At 39.6% G+C, this 26,746-nt stretch overlaps 1 protein-coding gene across 1 annotated transcript in view; it reads right to left on the bottom strand.

Annotated features, from left to right (window-relative positions):
- Window positions 1-17,520, bottom strand: part of st6galnac3 (ST6 (alpha-N-acetyl-neuraminyl-2,3-beta-galactosyl-1,3)-N-acetylgalactosaminide alpha-2,6-sialyltransferase 3) — an 84,012-nt gene extending 66,492 nt beyond the window's left edge. Inside the window, exon 1 of the mRNA XM_032530525.1 lies at window positions 17,276-17,520. Coding sequence (XP_032386416.1) covers window positions 17,276-17,293 — 18 coding nt within the window. The 5' untranslated portion in view covers window positions 17,294-17,520. The remainder of the gene's footprint in view (window positions 1-17,275) is intronic.
- Window positions 17,521-26,746: the final 9,226 nt, after the last annotated feature.

A 26,746-nucleotide genomic window follows, 5' to 3' on the forward strand; every position in this document is an offset into this window, starting at 1 on the left:
ATGGGTAGAGAAGGTTAATTAAAAAAAAAAGTTAACCCCTCCTATTTTTTTATTATTTCATTACATGTAGGGTATTCATGACCATGTATTTTACTTCATGCCAGTAGATGGCGCTATTGACTAGTTTCACCGTAGTGGGTTGCCGTGGAGACGGTAGCTCAAGCGCTCAGAAATAAACAGCCGGCGCTTGAGAAAGACACAACTTTTGTATCTCCACCTCTTTTCAATCCACAGTGCTATCCAGCCTGTGGCTTTGTACCTGCCCAGATTCCCCTAGGTCTGAGGCCGGTAATATCAACTTGGTCGAAGTATTAAACTGTGGGCACCCGGTTAGCTCAGTTGGTAGAGCAGGCGCAGGTTTACTCCTCAACGCAGCAGGCCAGGGTTGGACTCTGACCTGCTGCCCTTTGCTGCATGTCATTCCCCCCTTTCATATCTTTAGCTGTCCTTCCAAAATAAAGGCTGAAAATGCCCAACAAAATAATCTTTAAAAAAAAGCATTAAACTGTAAATCAAACAATAAAAAAACAGAAGGCAATAGGCCTTCAGTTTTTTTTATCGTTTGATTTACAGTTTAATGCTTGAGCCAATCGGGCCAATGGCCCTACTTTCTATCCCCCCTACTTCCGTCGCCCTTGTTCCAACCACACCCATCTTCGAACTCTGCCTTCATTTTGAACTATACATCTGTAAAGTTTTGTTTCAAAAATCTGGCTGCAGACAGAAAAAAATGTAACACCTGGCAAAGTATTGAAATCCGCCTCTGTGGTAGCTCCCGCTACAGTATGTCGCCTGGACTACATTTTGCCATGATGACACACACAGACTCACAAGATGAAAACATGCCATCGTGGCTAGTGACAAACAAACACAGCGTGAAGACAGCCTGGCTATAAAGACGCTGTAGCTGCATGTCTCAGACCACCTGCTTTACGGGTAAATGGAGACGAAAATGTGGTTTAAAAAAAGCATGTTTCCTATTCTATAATATCTATAACTGCTATTGTCAAGGGTTATATTTAGAGAAAACGCTGAGCCAGAACGTTAAGCCAGAATGTCTTGCGGCATTCAGCCAATCACAGAAAATGACTTATGCCACTCGTTTATGACTAGAGCCTTTTAGCTTGATCCTGCTGTAATATCTGGGTTTCTCTCTCTTTTAGTAGGTGGCTCTTTTGGTCACAGATGGCTGACGGGCAGAGAGGACGGCACTGCCAGCCAAGGATGAAGACACTGTATAGTACTGAATCTGCTGCTTGCCATCTACCACAGCCTGACTGCAGACTCGCAATTGGCAAGAGAACCTTTTGTGCAAAATTAAAATGCAACAGAGAGAAGATGCTGCACACATAATTTTGATTTGAGTACTTCACAGCAGAATTCTCCCTGTTTCTTTGTGTTTAAAGGGCGAAGGCAGGGTGAGGTGGTGTGTGTGGTGGGAGGGGGGGGGGGGGGGGGGGGTGCCTGTTGAGAAAAACATCGACCAGAGAAAATCCATTTCAATTTGCCAAATGCCAGCACAGGATTACTGACATTTAGCAACTGATATTCCCCCTGAAACTCAATGGTATCCCGCCATAATTCCATAATAAAGCCTCATCCCATTGGTAGCGATTACACACAGCATGACTGCTCACACAGAGAAATTTGAGTATGTATTTATACATCACCAACGCAAACTACAGAGACATCTGACAATCGGAAAGGATTAGACAAACCGACAGATGCAGTGCATCATCTGCAGGACAAGAAGAACAAACAGCATCACCAATTTTTTTTCTCCACTAGACTAAACAGACGTCCGGCCTCTCGAGACTTTCCTAAAGGTGTTATTTGTTAAAGAAATGTGTCTGGCTAAGAAACTTCTCCTCAAGGCTGCCGGAGACCGAAAGCAGCAATGCTTACTGAATTTTGAAGTGGCTCAGTAATAAAAAGGAATTTGTCCTGTTTGGTGCTCAGCCCTCAGAGGGATGATGACTGAGATACCTTGAGGTTACAAATGCACTGTTCAAACTGGTGAAGGTTATTCGCATCTTCTTCAACTACTTGTTAGTTGAGAGATGTTTATCACCGTCATTCAATGCAGAAGAAGAGGAAGAAGTGGAAGTAGAAAAAGAAACTGTCAAATTGTCATCAATAATTCTCTCTTATGTGATAGCTAATTAGTAGTTTTGGAGTGTTGGTAGGTTAAAAAAAAACATCACTTTGGGCTTTCAAAAAATGTGATTGGTTTTCTGACATTTCATAGGCCAAGCAATTAAGTGATCCATTGAAATGGTGATTAAGGTCCCATGACATGGTGCTCTTTGGATGCTTTTATGTAGACCCTAGTGGTCCCCTAATACTATATCTGAAGTCTCTTTCCCCAAATTCAGCCTTGGTGCAGAATCACAGCCACTAGAGCCAGTCCGGGGGGGGGGGGGGGGGGGCCTTGACCAACTGCCACTTTGCTTGTTTGAAAGTCATGATGTCTCTCTCTTGTTTAATCTAATTTTTTGATTTTCTTTTTTGAGGATACTTGTGTTTTATCTGTTTAACTGATTTTGTGTAAAGCAATTTGAATTGCCTTGTTGCTGAAATGTGCTATACAAATAAAACTGCCTTGCCTTGCCTTGACTTTTTCAAGGATGGGCCAAATTCTCTGGGCGGGCAAAGTAGAGAAAGGGGAGGTAATCTTGCTCCTTATGAGGTCATAAAATTCAAAATTTTTCAATGACAGAGAAGGATACCCAGCGCTCGCTTTACACCTATCGCCTATTCTAGCCATTGGGGGACCAAAGGCAGGCTGGGGGAATGCATATTAATGTTAAAATAAAACTCATAACGTACAATTTTCATGCCACGGGACCTTTAACAGATTATTTGCAGTACATAAAGTTGGACAATTTGCAAGAGACAGATTTAAAAAACAGAAAGGTCAAAATCAAAGCAGAAAAGGCTGTGATTGATAGACTGTGATGATTCTTTGTCTCCTGATGCTGAGAGGGATGTTTTACAGTGTAAAATTAAGCTTGTCGGTGATCTCTGGTGGATAAAACTATATATGGACACATTGTAAATTACCACAACCCGAGTATACCATTTCTCTAGTGCAATTATTACTTTTATGATTACTAGCAAATAAAGTCACCAATAACAACTATTGGTCGATATATCGGCATACACAACTCCATGGATCACAATCTCCAGGCTGAGACAACCTTGATTAAATCATCAGGGTTACTTTTTTGTATCACCTTTTTTTTTATTCCAGAGCAAAACAGCAGATTATTTAACCATTTTCATTAATACCCCTCATGTTGAGGCACCAATTTTGATCCTCAATTAATCAACATTTTCTGCTTCCTGCTTCTCAAATGTGAAAATGTTCTTCCTTTTGTGTCATATACAGTATGATAGTAAATTTACTCTCTTTGGATTTAAGACTAAGGGATTTCTTAACCATTTTTTAATTTTTCATAAACTAAACAATGACTAGGCTACTTAATGAGATGTTTTGCTGAGTTCAATTCAATTCTGTGTCATGGCAGTGTAGACAGATGAACAATGTTTGGTTTCCCTTTGTAGAGCCAGTGCATGGAGCTCCTGCTCATAGCAGCAGATTGCAGGCAGACCTCCACTGCTCCAAGCCAGACAACGTTCATCTGCACACACTGTCCACACAGCCATGACACAGAGCTAGTTTAAAATTGGCAAAGTGTCCCTTGAAAAACAATAATGAGCAGACTGCAATTGGTACTGAAAATGATTGTTAGATACACCCTATCCTGGACTAATGATTCATGGTAATTCACTGTACATCAGCCTTCTCTAAATGTCTGTCAGGATTTGGTTACATGGCGATTAGTGCCAAGCATGAGACAGACGTGGAGGAATTTGCTCTTATTTTCTGGAGCCACTGAACAAACAGTATATGTTGAATCGGATAAAGGATGTGTTGCACTTAAGATTTATTTTTAAGTCTCACTGTGAAAATTCATGGAGTTTTTATTGAGAGAGAGGAAATCTCAACTAAATCTTCTTTGTTCAAAGCAGCAGATTTCTCAGAGATTACTAACCCCAGAAGCATTCAAACAATTTACCAGTGCAGCTTTTTGTTTTTCGTTAATCCTCTTTAGATTGTGAATGTTCTCCGAGAGCTCGAAAAGCATTGTGAATTTTAAGTGAAGCAGCTGTTGCACACAATAAACAAATCAACCAGGTGAATCGACAGCCACCAAACAGCTCCGCTATGTGGCACACGCAGGTGTTCATTTTGGAAAACAACAGTAAAGTTTGCATAGTCTGCTCTGTCAAAGCCTTTGTGGTGCTGCTACACTGTATTGGCAAAATCCAAGGGTGGGAGAGAGTGGCATTCCATGGGTGCATGTGTGCATGTGTGCGTGCGTGCGTGTGCGCCTGTGTGTGGATGAGGAGGCTGTGGCAGTGTCAGATCAAATCTGGTAAGAAAACAACCACAAAACCAGCCGTGAAATCTCAAACACAACAATGTCACTCAACACATTCAGCAGTGCAGATTTCTCACAAAACAACAGCCCAGAGCCAGTGAGCAGATGCAACATTACCCAGAGTACACTGTGCCATTTTGAACCGCTGCCCATTTCCTTTTCTCCTAACAACCACAACAACAGAAAGTTCCAGGGCACAGCCGAGCATAAAAGCAGACAGGGGATTATATTTCATTAACAAAATTGACTGCACTTTATTTAATGCCCTCACTTAACCGCCAGGCTGTATTAGTGTCTGTCAACCTCTTCAGTTCACAGAGGCAATCAGCCTCCCGATGCTGGTGATCAGAGCACTGCCGGGTTTCCGCTGGGGATAATAACAGTGGCACTGAAACCTTTTATTAGCTGGCTTGGTCAAGAGCCTTCAGGAAGAAAGCTACACTACGACCAGACGTGGCTCCCACTGAGCACAACCATGACACTTCTAGAAAAGAGAAAGAGACAGAGAATCAAAGCCAGGATGTCCGTCAAAGATATCTGATGTTGTCTGCAAATTCTGCGATAGGATGAAAAACAAAAACCCTAACATGTCAAGGCAATAATCAAGTTAAAAAAGCCAGTCTGGAGAGAGCGGGCGTGGCACAGTTGGACAACACTAATTACAGGGATGTTCTGCTCGCTCGGTTAAAGAGCAGAGTGCAGAAAAGGCGAGTTACACAAAATCAGCCATTATTCAGGGTAACGCGTGATCCTGCCACCTTGTGGGGTAAGACTTAGTTTGTGAGCAACAGGATTTCATAAAACTATGATACTAAATTTATACTGCTAAGAAGGATTTTAATTGCTCCTTCCTATACATGCAGCTTAAAAACAAGGGTCAGGTAAAAAACAAGTACTTCAGCAAGGCAAATACTTAAATCACAAGTAAGTTCCTACTCTGACGCCGCCTGCTGCCCCTTGTGATTCTGTACGTTTTCTTTTTGTGTTATTTGAATGGCACTTCTAAGCCACATCCAAGTCTACGGAGAGCATAACTCCTTATCAAGACTGATTGGTCTCCTCTGGGGCTTTTGCTCACCCCTGTGCCAATGGGCATTTAGGTCTTGCCAACAGCTCAAATGAGTCCAACTGGCTAGGAGCTGTATGACTCTGTAACTACTTCCTGTTAGGAAATGAACACAAAGAGAGGATATAAATGCTCCTAAAAGTAGATATACATAACTGTCCACAAATGTGTGAGCAACCATTGGTCATTCCTTCATACGTACACAATGTGAAGTCCATCCGGTATTTGTTATTTCCACGCAGCAGCAAATTAACATATTACCTCCTGGATCGTGGTCAAACCTAGTCTGGCTATCACCAGACCAAGCCAAGCTCAATAGATTTGAGATTGAGCATTGGTCTGGGGAGCCTGCTCTGTATTTTCTCTACACAAGAGGCGTGACAAATGGTATAGTTCAAATGACTCTGTATGATAGTCCTTCAACCAATCAGACCAGCTTTCAGACCAGAATTCAGCTGCGCGATCCCATAAAAAGTCAATGCAAAGACAAGAAAAGTTGTTGCTTGTTGTCTTGCGGACAAACCTTAATAAAGTATGAATTCAGACTTTTTACATTTTTTACAGATGGATATAAAATGCAACCCTGTCTCCTAGAAATTATTATCCTAATTAGGGAGTTAGACACCAGAGTCCCATCTGTGGTTAGGTTTAGGGGTGCAAATGTTTCCCAAAAACAAGTTCTGTTGTGGAAGTTTCTGTTCAGCGAGGGAGGAATTTGAGTGGCAGAAGAGACCTTGTTGAAACAAAATAAAGACAGGCTGCAAACTGGATTAAAGGTTTAGGTATATTCGGTGAAAGGGTTTAATTGTTTTCTGCAGAGAACAATCAAATGAGGAGAACAGCTTTCACAATGAAACAGAGTAACAAACCGAGACCTTTTTGCAGAGGCACCGTCTCTGCGTCTGGAGCTTAGCGCCGCACAAGACGATTGTTATTGGTTTAAAGAAACCCAGAGCGTTTTTTTCTCCTATCTTGGAATGTATGTGTGGTGAAGCCAGACCTTACTCCACAGCGCTGTGGAGATAGGGCTGGCATTGTCAGAGCACTGAGGGCCAAGCTTTCTGGCCTTTTTAAACAAAATTGCCGCTAAATGTTCTACTGCATTGATTGTTTGCACTTTCTCCTGATATCTGGAGAAACAAAAGGCATATTAGCAACAGCACTTTTTCAGTTACTTTATGACTATTGGCCTCTTGTTTAAGTGTACTCAAAGTATAAAACTTCAACCTTGACAGGGCTCAACACTAATTTTAATTTGAGTAATTAAGATACTATGCAGTTATATGTCAATATGACATAAAAGAATCTTAAGTGTTATCGGTCAACGTGTCCATATTAAATCCCTGGTTCCTCCAAAGTTAATCCAGCAAGTCACACGTTATGCTGTCCTTATTTTTTACATGTTAAAAAGTTGTTGCCACTGAGTGCAACCAAAGTCGGAGAATTGGTTGAAGGTTTCTCAAAATGGTTACCAAGGACAACCTGGCAACTGTTACTGTTAAGCCTTACTTGACATTACAGCTTCAAAAGGCTCCTTTGTGAGTGTGTGTGCAGTAATAATAAAGGTTATGGCCCAGAAGTTTTTTGTGAGTGACATGTAATTATGCTGCTGACTGTGACTGCAATCACACAGTGAAACTTAATTTGTAGGCTGCCATATTTTGTATCTTTTCTTTGTATTTTGGGAACGGACTAAAAGAAAAAACAGCTAAGAAAATGACCAGCACTGGCTACAGAGTTCAAGCACCTCAAAATGGCGGAGTAACATATGATTAAGCCACCCAGGATTAGAAACTACCTGACCAGCATGACCAATGACACATCGTGAGATCAAGTAAAGCCTTAAGTCTTCCCAGATGTTGACTAGATTCCTGGTTTAAGGGATAGTTCTGCTGGCCCAGTAACTTTGACTACCACTGGATTAATGCCAGATTTGGAGCGAGGTTATCTCCCTTGGTTACCACTGTGAATAAACTAATCCTTGCACTGGTTTCTTCTGTGCAGTGTGTGTGTATGTGTGTGTTTGTACAACAGATGTAGGTTACATTACCATGATAAAGAAGCCACACGCTTAAATGGTACCCTGTCGGCTCAAAAGGGTTTTTAGAAAATGGACGGCAATGGCAAAGCCGCAAAACAAAGACTTTTGTTTAGGACATTCAGTTAGGAGAAAAGTGTAGCTAGTCAAACAGAATTTTTGGGACACCTGGCTAGCTCATCTGGTTGAGCACAGCCCCACGTACAAAGGCTCAGTTCTTACCGCAACAACCTTGGGTTCAATTCCAACCTGCGGCTCTTTGCTGCATGTCATCCCCCCCCCACACCCTCTCTCCTGTCCTGTGAATAAAGGCCAACAAATGCCCCCAAAAAAATACCTCACCTCATACACCTCAGATAGTCCCATTTCCCAAGTTGGGAAGTCATTCTTCCAACTTTGTTGTGTTCATCATCTTTAAGTCGTTATACAGAGATGGCAAAAGTACTCATTTCCTGTACTCAAGTAGAAGTACAGATACTTGTGTTGAAAATACTCTGGTAAAAGTAGAAGTACTGATTTAAATTATTTACTCAAGTAAAACTAACAAAGTACAGGCTTGGAAATTTACTTAAGGTATAAAAGTAAAAGTAGCCTTGCGAATGACAACCAAACTTCAGTGGACATGGAAAAAGGCTCTTTATATGCCGTTGGCTACATTTTAAATGGATGTCTACCAATAGGCCTGAAACATTACATTTATGACTATTGTATCAGAGACTGGGACTCCAGGTTAATAAGATTCTGACTGAGTAGCAATATATGATTCAATTGTGATTCTGTGAGAATTCTGTGTATATTCCCATCCAATTACATTGAATTTGGTATTGACAACACTAACAATAATAACTAGATACTAGATTAGGACTGTATTTAAAGCTGATTCTGGTGTCCAACTTTGCCCCAGGTGTGTCTGGTAAAACACGGATGGAGACAACTTCTCTCTGTTGATGCTTTATTACAACAGGACAAACATGTGCATGGCTCTGCTATGGCTTTGTGTTTGTGTGTGGTTCTGCATATAAATAAATAACATTGAAACGGCTACCATACTCAGTGCATAGGAATCATATATATGCTAGTCATTAATATCAATAAACCCACTATTAATTACATTATCTTAATGCAGTGTAGCCTAACTGTAGCATGTAAATAATGCACCTAAAATACAAATGTGAGCAAGAGTGTTCAACAGTCGCCATTATATCGCATCAACAGCCATGTGCAACCCAGCTAACAGGTAAAGAACACAAACAATAGAATCACTAGCTAACTTACTTTAAATTTTCAAGAAATATAGACCAATACAACAACAGGCTTAAATGAACTGACAACATAAGTTACATGACTGATTATCCTCCGGACAGCTAGTCTCTTTTTCTTTTCTCTCACTCATTTCTCCATGTACCGTGCACGCCCACTCACGGTGTGAGTGCAGTGTCCGCACTATTCAACAACACACACTACATGATACACAACATGATACATGACATTTGTACAGAACTTTGTACAGAACAAGACAATTTTGTAAAATGTAAGTAAAAGTAAAAAGTCAACACAAAAATAAATAGTAAAGTAAAGTAAAAATCTATGAAACATCTACTACATAGAGTACAGTCTCTGTTGTTATGTGGAAACAACATGGACGCTACAAAGAAGATGTGTTGTGTTTCATTGCTCAGAGCATTGAAAGGACACATTAAAGTGCCCATAGGATTTGGGGTGTTATGGGGTTTCTGAATGTTCTCTGCCTTCAGTCTCCGGGTGAGCTGTTCAAAATCTGCACGGCGTTCTACGCCACTAGCCAAGACAAGGTGGCTAACCGTAGCATGCTATCGCTAGCATGCTAGCTCGTTTTCAATGACCAAACACTGCTACAACACACACTAGTTCACCATAATCTACAAAAGAACTACTTCCATGTTCCTCTGCAGATATTCCACAAGTGTGCCCTCGTTTAGAAGAAGTCTCCCAGCTAATCCTGACCAAAGTTGGAGAAAGTTACCTAGCTGATGTGATCTTACCTAGGTACTGAGCATGTGCAACTCCCAACAAAGATAGTAAAGAAGTGAGATTGCTCACTCTGTAGCTAAAACAGAGACCAAAACACATAGGGTGAAAAGAGGAGCTACAGCAATGTGCAGTACAACAAAACTATGCTGTTTTTTGAAAATGAAACCATGCAAACCTATTCTGGTACAACCTCCAAATACAATTATGAACCTGAAAATTAGCATATTATGTGCGCTTTAATAGCTGTTGGTTTATTTGTCAAATCACAAATTTGCCTCAAGGGTCTTTACAATCTGTATAGCATCCGGCACCCTCTGTTGATTCAGATAAGGAAAAATCCTAGATTGAACTAAGCAACACCTAATAACTAGGCCTATAGCTCAACTGATACTGATTTTTTTTAACTATTGCCAGTTTTTGGGAGTTTTTAAAAAAATCCAATAACAATCCATCAGTATCGTAATTAGTCTTTTTTTTTTAAACATAACCTGAACAGTAATAGATCTCTTTGATTTTTTATTTAAATTGTCAATAAGAAACATTCTGTGCATTTGATTAAACATAAAGCTGTCAGTGCTCTCTGGTGGAAAGACTATGAAATGGCGACCCAGTTTCTAACTTTAAAAAGTAGTATCAGTATTGTATAAAGGAATCTATTAAATTATTAGTAATTGATCTGTATGAACTACAGGATTAAAAATGAAAATCCGGTTTTCCTTAAGGACCCTGTGCAGCCAGATAGCAAACTTTGAAACAATGGAAAATCTTATGTAAACTTCCCACTCAACAAGAAAAACAGATAAAAGGGGAGAATGGCACAAAGTGAAATCTGAGCACGGATTTGATAGCACTTTGAATATAAACCGGATCCTCATTCAACATCCTGCCAGTGCCCTGCGCTTTCTCTAACGGTGGCGGGGCACTTTTTATCAGCCTGCCTTCTGCTGTAACACAATCACATGAGACAAGGGGAACATAGAGAAGTACCATTCATCCCTGAAACTCTTAAAAGAACTGGGACACTCACTGCATTCCCAGTAGCTGTTAAACACCTCTCCGCGCATACAACACAACAAGTTTGTGTGTGCTTGCATTTATTATTTGAAATATTTGAAATTTTCTTTGTGTGCTTTCTGCTTTTGTGTACCCACATTAACCCATCACAAAAACTTGCTTAAGTGGCCTTGTTCTGCCAAATGTAGTTAGGAGTAACAACAGCATCACCAACTTTCCATCGTGAAACTGTTTTGATGGAGGACAACAGCCGCAGCCTTACCCAGCTTAAGCATAGTTCTTCACGGATGAACCAACTCCAATTAAAACACAAGCTAACAAAGAGGAAACCCTGCACGTCAGAGTACTCTCTGCAGGCATCGCTCACCAATTATAAACATGAACTAAGTAGCAGACTTTGAATGTGACAGTTCTTAGTGTCCTTAACAAAACCTGGTGGCTTAAGAAATACAGTACATCCTCTCATGCACCTGAACACAGTGGTGAAAGTAGTGTTAACTTATTTTACACCCCATCAATTATCTTATTTTGTGACCCCTTTGGAGGAGCCCGACCCCTAGGTTGGGAACCACTGGACTAAACTACTGATATAATATACAGTATACTAAAACATAAACACAACAATATATTGTTTGCAGAACAAGTACTTTTACTATCAATAATTTAAGTACATTTGATCATAATACTGTACTTTCACTTAAGTAAGATTTTGAATGAATTTATTTGTACTGGACAGAGATGGCCGGAGTACTCACTTCACGTACTCAAGTAGAAGTACAGATACCTGTGTTAAAAAATACTCTGGTAAAAGTAAAAATGCCGATTTAACTTCTTTACTCAAGTAAAAGTAACAAAGTACAGGCATTGAAATGTACTTAAAGTATAAAATTAAAAGTAGCCTTGCGAATGACAACCATTTTTTATGCAAAGCTAACTGGACCACACCAATGTTACTAAGTGCAAGCTGAGAAACTTTAGTGGACATGGAAAAAGGCTCTTTATATGCCGTTCCATACATTTTAAATGGTTGTCTGTCAATAGGCCTGAAACATTACATATTTATTGTGACAGAGACTGGGACTCCAGGTTAATAAGATTCTGACTGAGTAGCAAGATATGAATTCAATTGTGATTCTATGAGAATAAATAATAACAATAAACCCACTATTAATTGCATTATCTTAATGCAGTGTAGCCTAACTGTGGCATCAAAATAATGCACCTAAAATACAAACGTGAGCAAGAGCGTTCAACAGTCGCCATTATATCGCATCAACAGCCATGTGCAACCTAGCTAACAGGTGAAGAACACAAACAACTAAATCACTAGCTAACTTACTTTAAAGGAACACGCCAACTTATTGGGACATTAGCTTATTCACTGTATCCCCCAGAGTTAGACAAGTCAATACATACCCTTTTCTTCTCTGTGCGTGTTGTAACTCTGTCTGACGCCCCCAGCATTAGTTTAGCCTAGCAAAGATCTTGCAAGTAACTGGTTCCAACTAGCCTTCTGCTACCAATGAGTGACCTCCTTTAAATTTGCAAGAACTATAGACCAATACAACAACAGGCTTAAATGAACTGACATCAGTTATTCGACTTACAGTTCTCAAGGACGCACACAATCCCAACTGATAATCCTAAAGGAACAAGCCAATTTTGTCAAATGTAAGGAGTAGAAAGTACCGATATTCAAGTTAAAATGTAAGGAGTAAAAGTAAAACGTCACCACAATAATAATCTGAAAAATCTACTTGAGTACAGTAACAAAGTATTTGTGCTTCGTTACATCCTACCTCTGGTAATGGAGTAGTTATACATTGTGGCATTGGTACTTTTGAGTACTTCTTCCACTACTGCCTAAACACATCATGAGTGTGTAGGCCTATTGTAAAATGACAATTCTAAAACTGGCAAATCAAGCAGTTCATTTGTCTGATACATTTTGTTTAGTGTTGTTTAGTCTCTCTCTCTCTCTGCTGTCCCTTTGATTGAGATTTGATCCGAAATTACCAGTAACGGTTTGAAAATACTGTCCCGATGCCACAAGCAAATTATGAAAAACATAAAACATTTGTGTGATTTTTTTGCTGTTTGTACACTTTTTGTTCATTAACCTAACATAGACAAGACATCTGCCCATTATCTGCTTTTTAAACATACACATAACATAGCATAACCCAGTTGTTCCCAACATAGGGTTTGGGAATCCTGAAAGGTGTCACAACATCTGACATGAGGGACAGAGAAGAAGAGAATACAAAGTTCTAAACTTTTCTTTTTTTGTGAATTGTTGGATAGTTTTAGCTCTTCAGCACTCAAGAATTTTCAAATTATTCAATCCGGGAAGCTTTGAAAGGGAAACGACTGTTAGGTCGACGTTTTCACAATTTACACAAATGTTACGACAAATGTGTCCATAAGTTGTGAAGAAGTTTTAAGTAAACCTGGGGCAAAGGGTCCAACTGAGTCATTTTTAAAAGCATAAGCTACAATTTTTTATGAGGACCCGTACACATACAATATGTAACTTTCTGCTGTTAAGGGTTGCTCAATCGAAACAATGGATGGTAAACACAAATTTTTGATGTTGGGAAGTTGCGTGGAATTATGGGAGTTGTAGTTTTTAGTGTAACACCATTGCTGATTGGAATGCATCTGTTCTCGGAGTTTACTCATTCAAGGTATTCAAGGTTATATAGGTTTAGTTGGTAACATTTATTCATGTCATTATAATAAAAAAGTTGCATTTTCCCCAACATAAATACATTTTTCTTGATTTGACTTTTATTGGTTGCTAACCAGTTAGCAAGCTAACATTAGCCAACAGCTAATACACAAAATATTTCACCTTTTGGATGGTTTAAACACTGGGCGGACGGGAATTTGTTGTAACGCTAGCTAGTAGTTCAATGGCTGTTTTTCTGTAGCAGATTATCTCCCAGCTGCCCTTCACTTTTTTGTAATCTTAACTTTTTATTTTGGTGCTTAACCCATCTTTTGTCTGATTAATTAAGCAAACCAAGAAATTCATCAGGGAGGAGATTTTTGGCAGGGACACCACTCACGCTAACAGAGACATAGCTAATGATAGATGGCCGCTTTTGTGACTCGGGTGCCTGGGTCTGATATGGTCTGTTTCCTGACACTTCCTTAAACTGCCGTTAGCGTCCTAAGCACCAATCACCAGAGTTAAGTGCTGGCCAGGTGGATTGCTGTAATAAAAATGGCTGGCTAATAGCTGAATGGGGCTAACGTTAACTAGCTAGCTATATGTTCCGGGGCTGTTATCAGCTGTCATCACAACTGAGCCTCTCTGCGCTGGGGGAGTGAGGCAGACAGACCGAGGTGTGCTGGCTAGCTAAATTAGCCCAGTGATGTTAACCGTAGTGAAAACAATCATACTACTAATAACTTTATGACCTCATATCGTTATCCAACAAGCATTTAAAATTAGCTACTTGTCAACCAGCATATTGTAGTAACGTTAAGCTGAATCGATATTGAAATAAAATATCAAATTTATCAATGAATAAGTTCTCTGTTGTATTACTGCTTTAAAAAGTGGCATGCAATTAATCACAATATATGTTGTGTGGCAAAAAGAGCAATATTACAGTTACAAGTATTTTTTTTTGACATTGTATGATTTACAATGGCCCAATCCCAAAGTAACTCTGAAGACTGAAGACTCAGACTTAATTGATCTCAGGTGCTAAGTGAGAAAGTGTGTGAGGCCACATGGGCTCAGATAAGTATAAATGGGATTGCACTTCACAAGATCACGTTACCTCTGTGACGTTGACTAGCAAAGACGTTGCTGACACTTGCCGGTTTGGGTATTTTCATTTTAAGTTGTTGCTTTCCACACAGCCAAGGCACAGGAGACGGCTGCCTGATTCCACATTTATTCAAACTCTTATTTTACAAGCTGGACAACAGGTCCGTTCCATTCCGTGGTTGTGTGTCGTGCTGTTGATTACCTTTGTAATTTCCGGATTTCCCTATGTTCTCCGAGGTAAACGTCACAATGCTTTGAACTGTGGGTAATTCCCTTTGGTGACGTCTGCATCAATGCAGACTCACAGAAAGGGCTTAGTAAGTGTGTACTCGAACCATCACGCCCTTTGAAATTTGAAATTGCGACAACCCTAAACCTTTACGAATTTCGCGAGAACGGGGCACCAAAGTCCATGAGTCTGTGAGTCCGGACTTTGTGATTGGGCCAATTACTCCTGAACGTACAGCATCATCTGAGTGACCAGTGTTCTGCAAGTTACGAGTAACTAGAGGGGGAAAGGTTAATACACCACTGACAGGCGACTAAAGGAAACGATCCATATCATAAAATAAAACAACAGATTTCTTTGGGTTTGAAATTTGGTGGAAAAATTTGGGATAGTGTAAGACCAACAAATATATAACATAGGTAGGGTAGTTTTTAGACAATTTAATGCAGAAATGTTACATATTGTACCTTTAAGTTAAATGAAGAATTGTGACCAAGATTTGTAATGAGTGCATTTTACAATTAATTTAAAAAAAAAAAAAACTTGTAAGAGCTCTGTGGAGCTCGTCAAAGTACCTCAAACATGTCTTTGTGATTTCTAGATAGCAACTTGGATGGTTTTTACACTTGGCTGAGGTGGTAGGCTGAGTAGATACATCAGTTTATCCATCCATCATCACTATAGCTATCTCTTCATACTCAACATCCATTTGTTGCTAAGAATCACGAAAATTGCTAAGAAGCAGAAAAGCAGGGACACACCATGAAACAGCTGCATATGCACTTGGAAATATCTAAAATAATAGTAAAAACAACAAGTTGACTTTATAAGCTGATTCAACAGCTGCATATAGAAGAAAGCTAGAGTGAAGTGTTTCACTAGAGAGACAAGATTGCTGTTGTTTGTCAGCAGCACTTCACGGGGGGGTATTTGAATCTGACTATGTAACTTATAACCATTTACATCTGACTAATGTTACAAGAAACAAAGAGCTAGTCTCAGTTACAGCTCACTCACTTTTCCTTAAATCACTGTGCAATTTGTACCATGTAATGGGTGTTGGAGTCTTGACAGGAACCAAAGTGTCTTTACATGAATAAAAACTTATAAAAATATTGATAAAGCATGAAGTCTGACAAAACCAAACAAAGAATGTCCACTGTGATGCACAATCTGAGTACAATAAATACATAGATTTTTTTCTGAAGGTAGAGAAATGATGCTGATGATCTTCAACTTGTATTAGTGATAATTGAATATTAGTGTTTATTAAGTCTCATCAGAATCACACTGTTTATGATCTTACTGTTTCAAATATTTGATTCCAACAAGCTAATGTGTTGTTTTAAACATAAAAACTTGCACATTTGTTAATGCACAACTGGAACACAGCCCATCACTTCACAGTATTGTGTGATTTTGCTTACACAAACTTAGAGACTGAATCATTTGCCAAATGAGGAAGGAGGTCCATGAGGAAGGAGGAACCATCAATCAAAGTGTTGTTCAATATTTTATAGACAAAATGCTTATTTAAGAAATCCAGAAATGAACCAGAATGTGAATGGATGATAAAGGTGAAACTATTAGTCAACTAATCTTGTGGAAATTAATGGACAACAATTTTAATTTTGAGTCATTTTTCAATAACAAATAAACATTTGCAGTTTTCAACTTGCAAATGTGAGAATCATTGTATACTTAATATTTTGGGGTTTTGGACTGTTGGTTTGGCTAAAACAAGCTATTTAAATATGTCACCTTAAACTCTGGGAAACGGTAAAAGAGATATTTCATTATTTACAGGCCTGTCTCACGTTTTATTGCCAAACAATTGAGAAAACAAGAAGTTAATCAGTTAATCAATTGGTTGATCGACAACTATTGATTCATTGTTTAAGTCACTTATCAAGAAAAAAATCATCATCAGTCATTCAATGTTTCCAGCTAATCAATGAGGATAACTAAATATATTTGGTGTTTTGAAGACGTCACCTTAAACTCCATGCAGGGAACTGTGATGGACATGTTTCACTATTGTATGACATTTTATGGAGAGAAAATGAGCCATGAAAGTGCCAGATTAATCAATAAACCTTAACTAGCACAAGTGTGTTTTGAGTCATCCATGGACAAACTGCACTTTCAGCCCTCATCAGTGTCAGTGATGTTGACATCTGTGAATTACTGATATTTCTTGAATTACACTGAAATGAAAAGGGTGGGAAAAAAAGAGGAAAACAGCGAGAGTCACTGGGAAACTTTTTGTTAACTTTCACCTCATCTGTTAAGGCAGGCAGCTGTGGATGTGGTAAACTCCTCACATCATGTAAACACCTGAACATGTCATGAGGCATGCTGTGAACACAGCTGGCTGCATGGCCTGCATCTGCCTGCTTTTCTTTCACGAGCAATGGCACAAAAACATGGACTGAATGCAAACAACTAGGGCCTGGCTTTCCTTCATGTGTACGAGCAAAAATCACAAATTCAGAGTCCCGCAAAAAAACCAGACGAGGAGACAGAAAGCAGAGGAGGGTTAATTAATTACCTCCAAGGAGCATCACCACCATTAGCTCACATTTTACCTCACATCTGCTAAATAGCACACTAAATCCAACCACGTCATGCGCTACTTGTGCGTTTTTTCCTCCCTTTTTTGTATGAGAGAGAAACCCCCTCTTACCTTACACATCCAGGCCATTCTTTTTTCTACGCAGACAATGGTGGACCGCTTGTTTTCGTCAGCCCCAACACGCCGTTCACCGCGTCCGTTTGTAAACACATTTATTCATGAATGCATCACAGGAGGCGACGCCGATGTGGTGCGGTTAAATGCGGGGATCGGCTCCATAAATACTGGAGTGTACCGTTATTCGTCTCCTCTCTCGGGTTTTTCCCCCTCCCCATGGAGCCTGCCTGGACCTGAACCGACGCTATTGGCCGGCAAAGAAGCAGAGCCCCGCCCCCGCCTGCGTCACGTGGCGGCCGCTGATTTCCAGACCTCTGCTTTTACGACATGCTGTCTGAACGCAAGCTGCAAGTTAACACATTACCTTTATTCTTCAATGTGTGAAATAAACAAGAGATCATTTTAACCAGTGGAAAGAACAAGTTTCCAAATATGTTTTATGCATAGTTTTTTTTTCTAATTCAAGTTTTTTGCCATAATACTTTATTGATATCCATCTAGGCCTATACAGTGCAGTACAGTACACTGAGGAACAAAATAGTGTTTCCATGATCCCCCTGCAAAAAAACTGGGGAGTGCCAGTGCTAAAGAGTGGTGGCTGTGGAGGTAATCCCCAATGCACTGTCTGGGATCTCTCTGTTGAAAATTACAGGATCCAGTTACAACGGGAGTTGCTCACACCCAGGGGGCCCAACTTCCATACCGAACATTTCATAATGTGTCTAATAGATTTATAAAGCAAAACAAGTTGCGAGACACCTGGAAATTGCTTGACATCCTTGGATCCATTTTTTATAGATTTACAATTTATCTATAATTCTGTCATCCTGATCTGTATTGTCATTTGACTTGGTCTATTCTGTACACATCTTCTACACGTCTGGGCGTTCTGAAAGCGGGATCCCTTCTCATTTGCTCTTCCTGAGGTGTCTTCCATTTTTTTCTCCAATAATGGGGAGTTGTACTTTATCAAGGGTATGCTGTGAAGGCTGTAAAGCCCCTTGAGGACATTTGTGATTTGTGATATTGGGCTTTGTAAATAAAATTGACTTGACAACATGAATGAGACCATGAAGTTAACTTGGTGGAACAAGTTATTTCAAGGTACGATTTGTTTTGTTCTTACAAAGTTCTGCACTGTAAATTATAATTTTTTTGCAGGAACAAATCATGTTACAACATAATCAATATTCCAAGGTTGATATTTTCATGTGATAACAAGATCAATATGTTAACAAAAAACACTATTGTGCTATTTGTGGAAAGAAAATATTACTGCGGGGAAACAATTTGTAAAATCTGTCCTGCAAATTCACAGCGGAGTTGGTCCCTCCTTCCATTTGCCACAGATCTGATATTTTTAGTGCAAAACGCATTTTCTGATGCAGTGGTTCTCAAAGTGAGGATGAGGGACAAGCGGGGCTCCTGTTAAAAATGGCAAGGGCCAGAGTGTTCTTAAACAGCCTGCTGGGCTTTTACAAACATCGTCAGTCAAGGTGCCCTAAGCAATGTCCCAGATTTTGTCACATACAGCAAACATCTCCTCACTATTCTCTAGCGCCTGTCCCCTCAACACTGTAAATAAAAATGCAGTCCCTGTAGACCGCCCAGGCTCCACACACAACAAAAACAAATTGTGCCAACCTGCACCACGAACCCTAACAAACAGTGTTCCAGCCTATAAAAGACAAGAAGGAGTTGGTTCAGTCATGAACGCGCATTGTGGAAGTAGCCTACATGCTAACACTGATGCAGTGATATCTCGTGAAAAAAAAACCTTTAATTATCATTTATATAACCTAAAAGGAGACATTATCCCTGTATTAGCCCTCTTTTGTAAATATGTATCTTTCCTTTTAGTCATGCTGATTAAATGTTGCATTCAGGCTATTGTGCTTGCAGGATACACAGAAAGAGTTCCCTATCTGAGAATATTGTTGGGGAGGTGGTATAGAGAGATGAACTCGGGTCTGCAGATACAGGTTTTCAGTGGTTGCTAAATTCATCTGAATGCAAAAGTGTTGCAGTGAACTAAAACGATATCTTGGAAACCTTTCAGGATCCTGATAGAAACGGCACTACTCGTTGAGATTATTTGCCTCGAAGAGTTGCGTTCGTGGTTGGAATTGGGGAAACTTTCCCGGATTCAATCACAAAATATCGATGAGTGAGCCAAATTAGGTGTATTTATTTTTCCAACTGCATCTCAGTAATGTCCTTAAAAGCAGTCATTATGAAATACCAGCAAACAGATGAGATACTGCTTCTATTTTCTACATGTGGTTATCCTGTTCAGGGTCACAGAAGGACTAGAGGCCTCCAGGGGTCAAGGTGCTGTCCGTCACAGTGGGAAAAACACATTCACACGGCTGACAATTTAGAGTATCAAATCCACCCTTTCTACATGTCTTTAGACTGTGGGAGGAAAGCGGAGCACCAGGAGGAAACCGGAGCCGACATGGTGATGAGAACATATAAACACCATACAGAGGAGAATCGGCTACTGGGGTCGCGCTGAACTGGGCTCTGGGTTGGCGGGGCAGTATTCACATAAACCAACTGATTCAAACGTGCGGGATTGCGTGTTTGCCCTATCTTATTTGTTGATTTGTAAAAAATGACATATTGTCTAAACTCAGATGGACAGTACACACAAATCAAAGCGTTCGCGCTCGCAAACAACCCATAAGTACACCCAATCATAAATTCAAACGCGCGGGACGCACAACTTAACTTGATCAATACTACAAACTCATGCCGCGGGCGCAATTCCCCTGGGCAGTTGTGAACATGGATAGGGTAGATCGGCTGACAGGGTGGTTCCTAATGCCACCACAGGTCGTGGTATACCTGAAAATTAAGTACTGATGGTGCTTCAGGGTAGGCTATTGTTGCCCATTGTTACTTTGTTTAATTGTTTATATAATAAAAAGGGACTCAACTAAAATTTTTCAGCGGCAATAATTATATTGATTAACAGAATAAACGTGAAAGGGGCAAAACTATGAACACTCAGCCAGGCGGCATTCCTGCATGTGATACTGCTGGGCGAGGACTAGAATTTGAATTAAAAAATGTCCCAAACGAAACAATAGTCTATGGATATTTATGTGTATTTTCACCATCGTCAATATCAAGGCGGTGGCAGGGTGGTAATTTAGCTAGTTGCTCTCCTTGTGTTTAAGAAAAAATGGCCACTTTAAAGATTTTTTGGCATGTATTTCTGATAGTTAAGCTTGCGTGAAAGGGGAGAGAAATGGGGAATGACATCAGAAAAAGCGGCAGGTCAGAATTGAACTGCTGCGGCGGGACAGTGAGAAAATTTGAATTTAAAAAACTTCCCAAAACAAACAATATTCTAATCTTATTTCATGGTGTTTTTCAACCACATTCGTCAACTTACTCAAGATGGGACTTACTGGTGGCTCATTAAGCTAAGTTCTCTTGTGAAGTCTGGGACTTTTATGTTGTTATTTTTCTGCTACTTGTTGCTCATTACTGTCAACTATATTAAATAAAAGAGACACTTTTTCAGGGTGGTTACAGTGGTAGACCTGATCTGTTGACAGTCCATGGTCTAACAATTCAAATTTTATGAATACAGAGAGTAGATGTGTGAAAGGATGTTTCAGTTCATACAACTTGCTAAGTGTCTTGACAAAACAGCATTGATCACAGAAAGGTTTGAATAAATGGTATAAGCTCATTTTAAGACACCAAAGAAAAACAAACACCCAGCCCTCAAATTACCCTTCTTTGATATGCTGGAATACAGAAATGTTTTAGTTTATGATACTGATTTTCTGTATATTTTCACAGAAACGGTTAGAATTCTCAGAAAAAGTTATGCAAACATGGCAAACATCCTGTCCGTCTTCACCATCATGTTATTCAGATGCTGCCTTTGTGTTTTTCCTGCCTGTTGGGTTGTAATTGAGTTCAGCAGCAGTCTGACTTCCTGCCAGATGACATGACACCTTGAGTAAATTGAAATTCTTCAAGATGTCAGTTTGTTTGGAAATGAAAGAAACTAACCTTGGGTTTTTTTTCTGACCCAGAATATATTTGATATACACCATCTGTAATTACAGGTACAGAAACAAGCATGAATCCACTAAGACTTGCTGGTGGAAAGAGGAACATCCACTCAAACACCATGGCTGGTAACCACAGGATGCTGGTATACCTCACTTCTTTTGATTAGCACATTGATTAAACTTCTCTGTTATTTTCTCTTGAATCTTGCCAGGTGTGAAGCAGGTCCTCTTAACAAATCAATAGCTCTATCAGGGCTATCACCAAATCTCCCTCTTCATCTTTGCCTCTCCTCTTTTGAAGCTTTTCAAACAGAGCATGAAAAAAGTAAGCCTCAAACTCTGAGAGGCACCTCACGAATTTAATTCTCACAAGTGCTCACCCCTCTCAAAAAGAAAGCGAAGGTCATCTGCAGACCGTGCATCTGAAATTACCTCCGGGTGATTAAGAGACTGTGAATGATACCTCGCCACCTTTCTGGATGTGATAAGCAGCTATCAAGCTCAGGAAAGCTGAGGAATGTAACACAATGCCGTCATGATTCAAATTAGTTTTTTACTCTCCATCTAGCAACATGTTCAAATCGTCAAGTTTACTTTAAACTCCCAATCGGAAACAATGCTGTGTTCCAAATTCATACAAGATACTACTGTTAATATATATAGATATATATATATAGACATATATTATTGGAGTTACGGACTGTTCGGTATTTATGGAATGGACCACCGGAGGAAAACAGGGGAGGGTCATGTCTTTTTATTTCTTGTTGAGGGGAGGGTCACCCAACTCTGTCTTGTATTCATGAAAACTTCAAAAAATGTCAAAGTGGCTTGTTTGGTGCATACTTTTCCATGTAACTCTCACTCTCGGCCCCCATTGCTGGGTCTGACCCAACAAAAATTGCAACATGACAGCAACACGAGTTTGGAATTGCTATCTTTAAGAATACAACCCTATAGCTAACTGTGCTACTTGTTGCCAAAGTATCGTCACTGACATGAAGATGAAATATAATAAAAATGACTAGCTCAAAGGTTTCACGTTGCCTTCAGCTTGAGCAACCACAGAAAATACTGAGCATCCATGCATCCAGCATGTGTGCCAGACTGCCAGTAGGCTCCATTTATTTAAAATAAAACATTGCAGTTGGTGCTAAGTGGAGCGTGTGAGCTCTGATCACAGTTATGTGTCAGTTAAACTTCTCATCTGCAATCCTATCTGTATTTGTGAGAAGTGGTGCTGTTCTAAGTTGAACTTTACACCTTTACAATCAAGTTAATAGGCATGTGTCAGCCACTGTCCATTTCCTAAGGTTCTGAAATGCAAAAATGTTTTGACCGGCCAACTTTTATTTTTAAAGGGCATTCGCCTGTGAGCACCCACAAAATTCAAAATTGAAATTGTGCAAACAACACTCCCCAATGTAAGTCGAGTGCAGATTTGAGTTGCGCATGCGTCACTTTGTAACGAGTAAAGCTGTGAGTTGCGCAAATGTCACTTTGCTACCAGCAGTGGACAAGATGCTAATGAGAGACTTCTGTAATCTCAATACAGTAAAAATGGACCAACTTAACAAAGTTTATTCACTGCTGGCTACAAGCTAGCAATCAAACACAACAAAGGCTGTCAATGGAATGGCCTTTTGAGCTGACATTAGCAATCAATCAATCATAGATAGCTAAAACGTTTTTGAAATGATTCCCATCTTCTGTTATTGTTTGTAATGAGACAAGTTTATCATTTCATGGATTTCACAAATTTCAGTATGACAGTTATGTTGTAAACCGTTTAAATCTGAGCATGCACAACTAACATCTGCACTCAACCCGGTCCGGACTGACTCGACTCTCATCGTGTATGACACGTCATGCCGTAAACCGTTTACATCTAAGCACGCGCGACTCCAATCTACACTCGACTCACATTGGGGAGTGACAGCCTTTTCAAGACATTTCAAAAGGAAGGAGTGGTAGCATGCAAGCTCCTAAATTGACGCTTGTCTGTGAAAAAGAGTTTTGGATAATGTTCAGCTTCGGCAGCTTTACCTGTATGCTGAAATATACAATGACTGAGGAAGCCTAGTGACGAGTCCATAGCAACCAGTTCATGTGTTGAATTTGTTATTACCCAGTGTGCTTTGTTGAATGGTCTCAATGTTTTATTGTTTTACTTTCATGTGAATACTAGTTTACTAGAGGAGTAACTTAGTATTTTAAGTAATGCAGTAATGCAGTAAGTGTGCATTTAGTTTCTAATCTACTGAAATGGCCACCATAATAGTGGGGTGTGATGTGTAAGATGAGAAAGCAGAAATTAAGTCATGTATATCATGGTTGTAATAAAACAGTGGCTTATCTGTAAACCTTTGCCAAGCGCAAACTAGTACAGAAGACATCAATAAATTCCTGGCCTCTTGTCTCAATCATTTTAGAGGGTCATAGAAAAATGGATTGCTGGTGAAGGGAAGGTGAAGTCTATTTTGACTAAAGACCCCAAAACTCCTCCGGTAGCCCCTTATGTGAAAAATGAACAGTCCCTTAGCACAATTTTTAACAAGAATTAAAAGTGCTCATATTATGCTCATTTTCAGGTTCATAACAGTATTTAGAGGTTGTACCAGAATGGGTTTATGTGGTTTAATTTTCAGAAAACAATGTATTTGTTGTACTGCACAGTGCTGCAGCTCCTCTTTTCACCATGTGTGATGAGCTCTTTGTTTTAGCTACAGAGTGAGGCATCTCACATCTGTACCATCTTTGTTAGGAGTCGGTCCTGCTAGCTAGTCAGTTGCAGAGCATGAAGGCGTGCCATGCTAGCAGCTAGGCGAGCGTTATAACGTGTTTCAAAGTGACGAACGTTTGTCACAGAAGTAAAGACTGGACTACAATAGAGCTGTTTGGAACAGTTTGTGAACAGTGTTTTCTGTTGGAGATGGTAAGTTCCTTTTGGAGTGGACCTTCTCACTTTATAAACCTATAACGGACACAAAAAAAGATGTATAACACAATAAAAAAATTGTTGCCTTCAGACTGCATGTTGTAAAATTACGTTTAGATTTATATTTTCTGGGTGTTTACAAAGCTGTTTCAACATTATGCACAATTTGTTTTAAATTTTGCAGCTTTTCAAATTCTTTTGTGCATAACCTAATGGGAAGGCAGTGTCCATTAACACACTCAAAAATCAAGGATGTCTTGTTATGCAAACCAACTTTTTTTTTATTACTCTTAATAGAGTCACTTTTCCACAACACTTGCTTAGATTTAGTGCGTAGTAGGGATTTGCTGAGGCTGACGGAAATATCATTTGTTTTGCAGGTCATAACGGAAACAAAAACATTGAAATTCTGACCTAATGATGCAAGAGGAAAAAGACTTGTTGAGATATTTTTGTCGGGGAAGAATCGTTCGAGTGGCCGGTGTTTTGAACAGCACTGTCATCCTTTTTGCGACGTCACTAGCATGGCTAAAAATGACGTAAAGCACACACAATTAAAACGGCTTGACAGTAATTCTACCAGGAGAAACCAGAAACATCATATCTGACATCATATACATTGATGTGTGGGTATTAAGGTGTGAAAACAAAAGTGCTTAATGACAATAAAATAAATAAAAAGTGTAAAAATGCTGGAACTCAGACAGACATTTTGATCGTAGAGGTTTTGGTCATGAAGAAAATAAAGTTCCACGAGGTTCACCTCATTTAAGAATTTTCTCTCATCAGTAAAGAATAAATGTAAATATCTGCACAGTGGAGCCAATTCAGTACAGTTCAGTTCTTTCTGACCTTTTGTCTAAAAATAATGGACACTACGCTGTGAAGCAGGGCTTTGATTTCAGTTTCAGAGTACCTGGGTCCATTTGCTTAATGAGACTGACGATCGTTGGTCTGGTTCCCAGGCTTTAGTCCAGTGAGCCCAGTAAGAGGATGCCTGAGTGATGATGCCTGAAACCCTCCTCCTGTGCTGACAGACGCACACACAAAGACACAGGTGAAGGTTCCCAGCTGATGGAGACGAGTCGCTCTTCACAGACTGTCAGTGTGGATGAGACTGGTCTTGGAGTTGAAGACAAAAGAGATGGAAAGAGAGGGAGGTAACAGGAAATCTGTAGTTGTCAGTTTTTACTTTAACATTTGTAATTCTCGACCTTAATGCCAATTAACAGTCGTGTTTCAGTGTGTCTCACCCAATCCAGCCCCACGAGACCCTGTAAAGGATAAACGATTATAGATGATGGATGGATGGATGGATGGGAGATTTTAACCTCTAGAAGCGCTATTGAGCAGTTTATTACCGTTCATATTTTAAGACAAATCAGCATCCACTACATCGCCTGCTCTTAGTAATTGAAAAAAAGGATTACTTTGTAATGACTCCCATAAAAGTTTACCAGCACAGCAACGCAGGAACTTCATTGTAACTTGGTTTCATCCATGTCCATAAAACTCACCAACGCTCTCTTTTAAAGTATTTTTTTTTTCAGCTTTCTGTGCTATCTACAAACTTCCACCCCATTCAGTCCTCTTAGTCCTGCTGCTATTACAGACGCGTGCAAAATAACTGCAGCCTCTTGAAAAAAAAATTGAAATGAAAAAAGGTGATCCACTAATTATCATTATAACTTCAACTCTGGTGTAAGCAACCTCTTGATTTGACTTTAATGAACTACTTAAAATGTAGTTGTAATCTAATAGTCGCTTTCTAGAACAGGTATAGTCTTGCTGTGACTTGAATAAAGTGTAACTCGAGGAGCACTTTCACACTCAAGTGGAGCATTTCAGACTTACCACTCTGTACAGAGGATGTACCAGCACATCAGACTGCCTCCAGCCACGGGAACAGTGGATAAGCTGCTGTCCTACGTTCCTTCTCTGCTACCAAGAAGGCTTACCAGAATGAATTAGCATGACTCAATATGACAGATTTGTCTTTGCTCTACTGAAAAGAAGCATAAATTGAAATCTAATTAACATGTGTCCTTTTGCACATTGTCATTTTGTTAAAGTGTGTAAGGGTTCATCTTAAAACACAAGCTTCTTTTATATTCTTATTCTTTGTTTATTTTGACATTAGCAAGATCATTGTATTGTGTCTTAACAGCAGCTGTCTAATAAAACAAACCTCTGATAGATGTCATCATCACCATGTACTGTGCAGTGTCTGTGCAACGTTTCAGGTATAATTATATGATGATGTAAAGACGCTTTCAGGCTGATTCAGGATCCCTCTGCTTCGCTTCAGGGTCCTGATCACTCTGTCGAGGTCATATTGGCTATCGTATTGGTCTTGTTCTACATTATCCCGCTTATTACACGGCTACTAACCAAATTAATTAATAATTTGACACAAAACATTGTATTAGCAGCCACACAGTGTAATTATCATCTATAAAAGACAAATGTACATCCGTGGGCCAAATGTGG

This window comes from Etheostoma spectabile, chromosome 12, assembly GCF_008692095.1.
Source record: "Etheostoma spectabile isolate EspeVRDwgs_2016 chromosome 12, UIUC_Espe_1.0, whole genome shotgun sequence".
Lineage (NCBI taxonomy): Eukaryota > Metazoa > Chordata > Actinopteri > Perciformes > Percidae > Etheostoma > Etheostoma spectabile.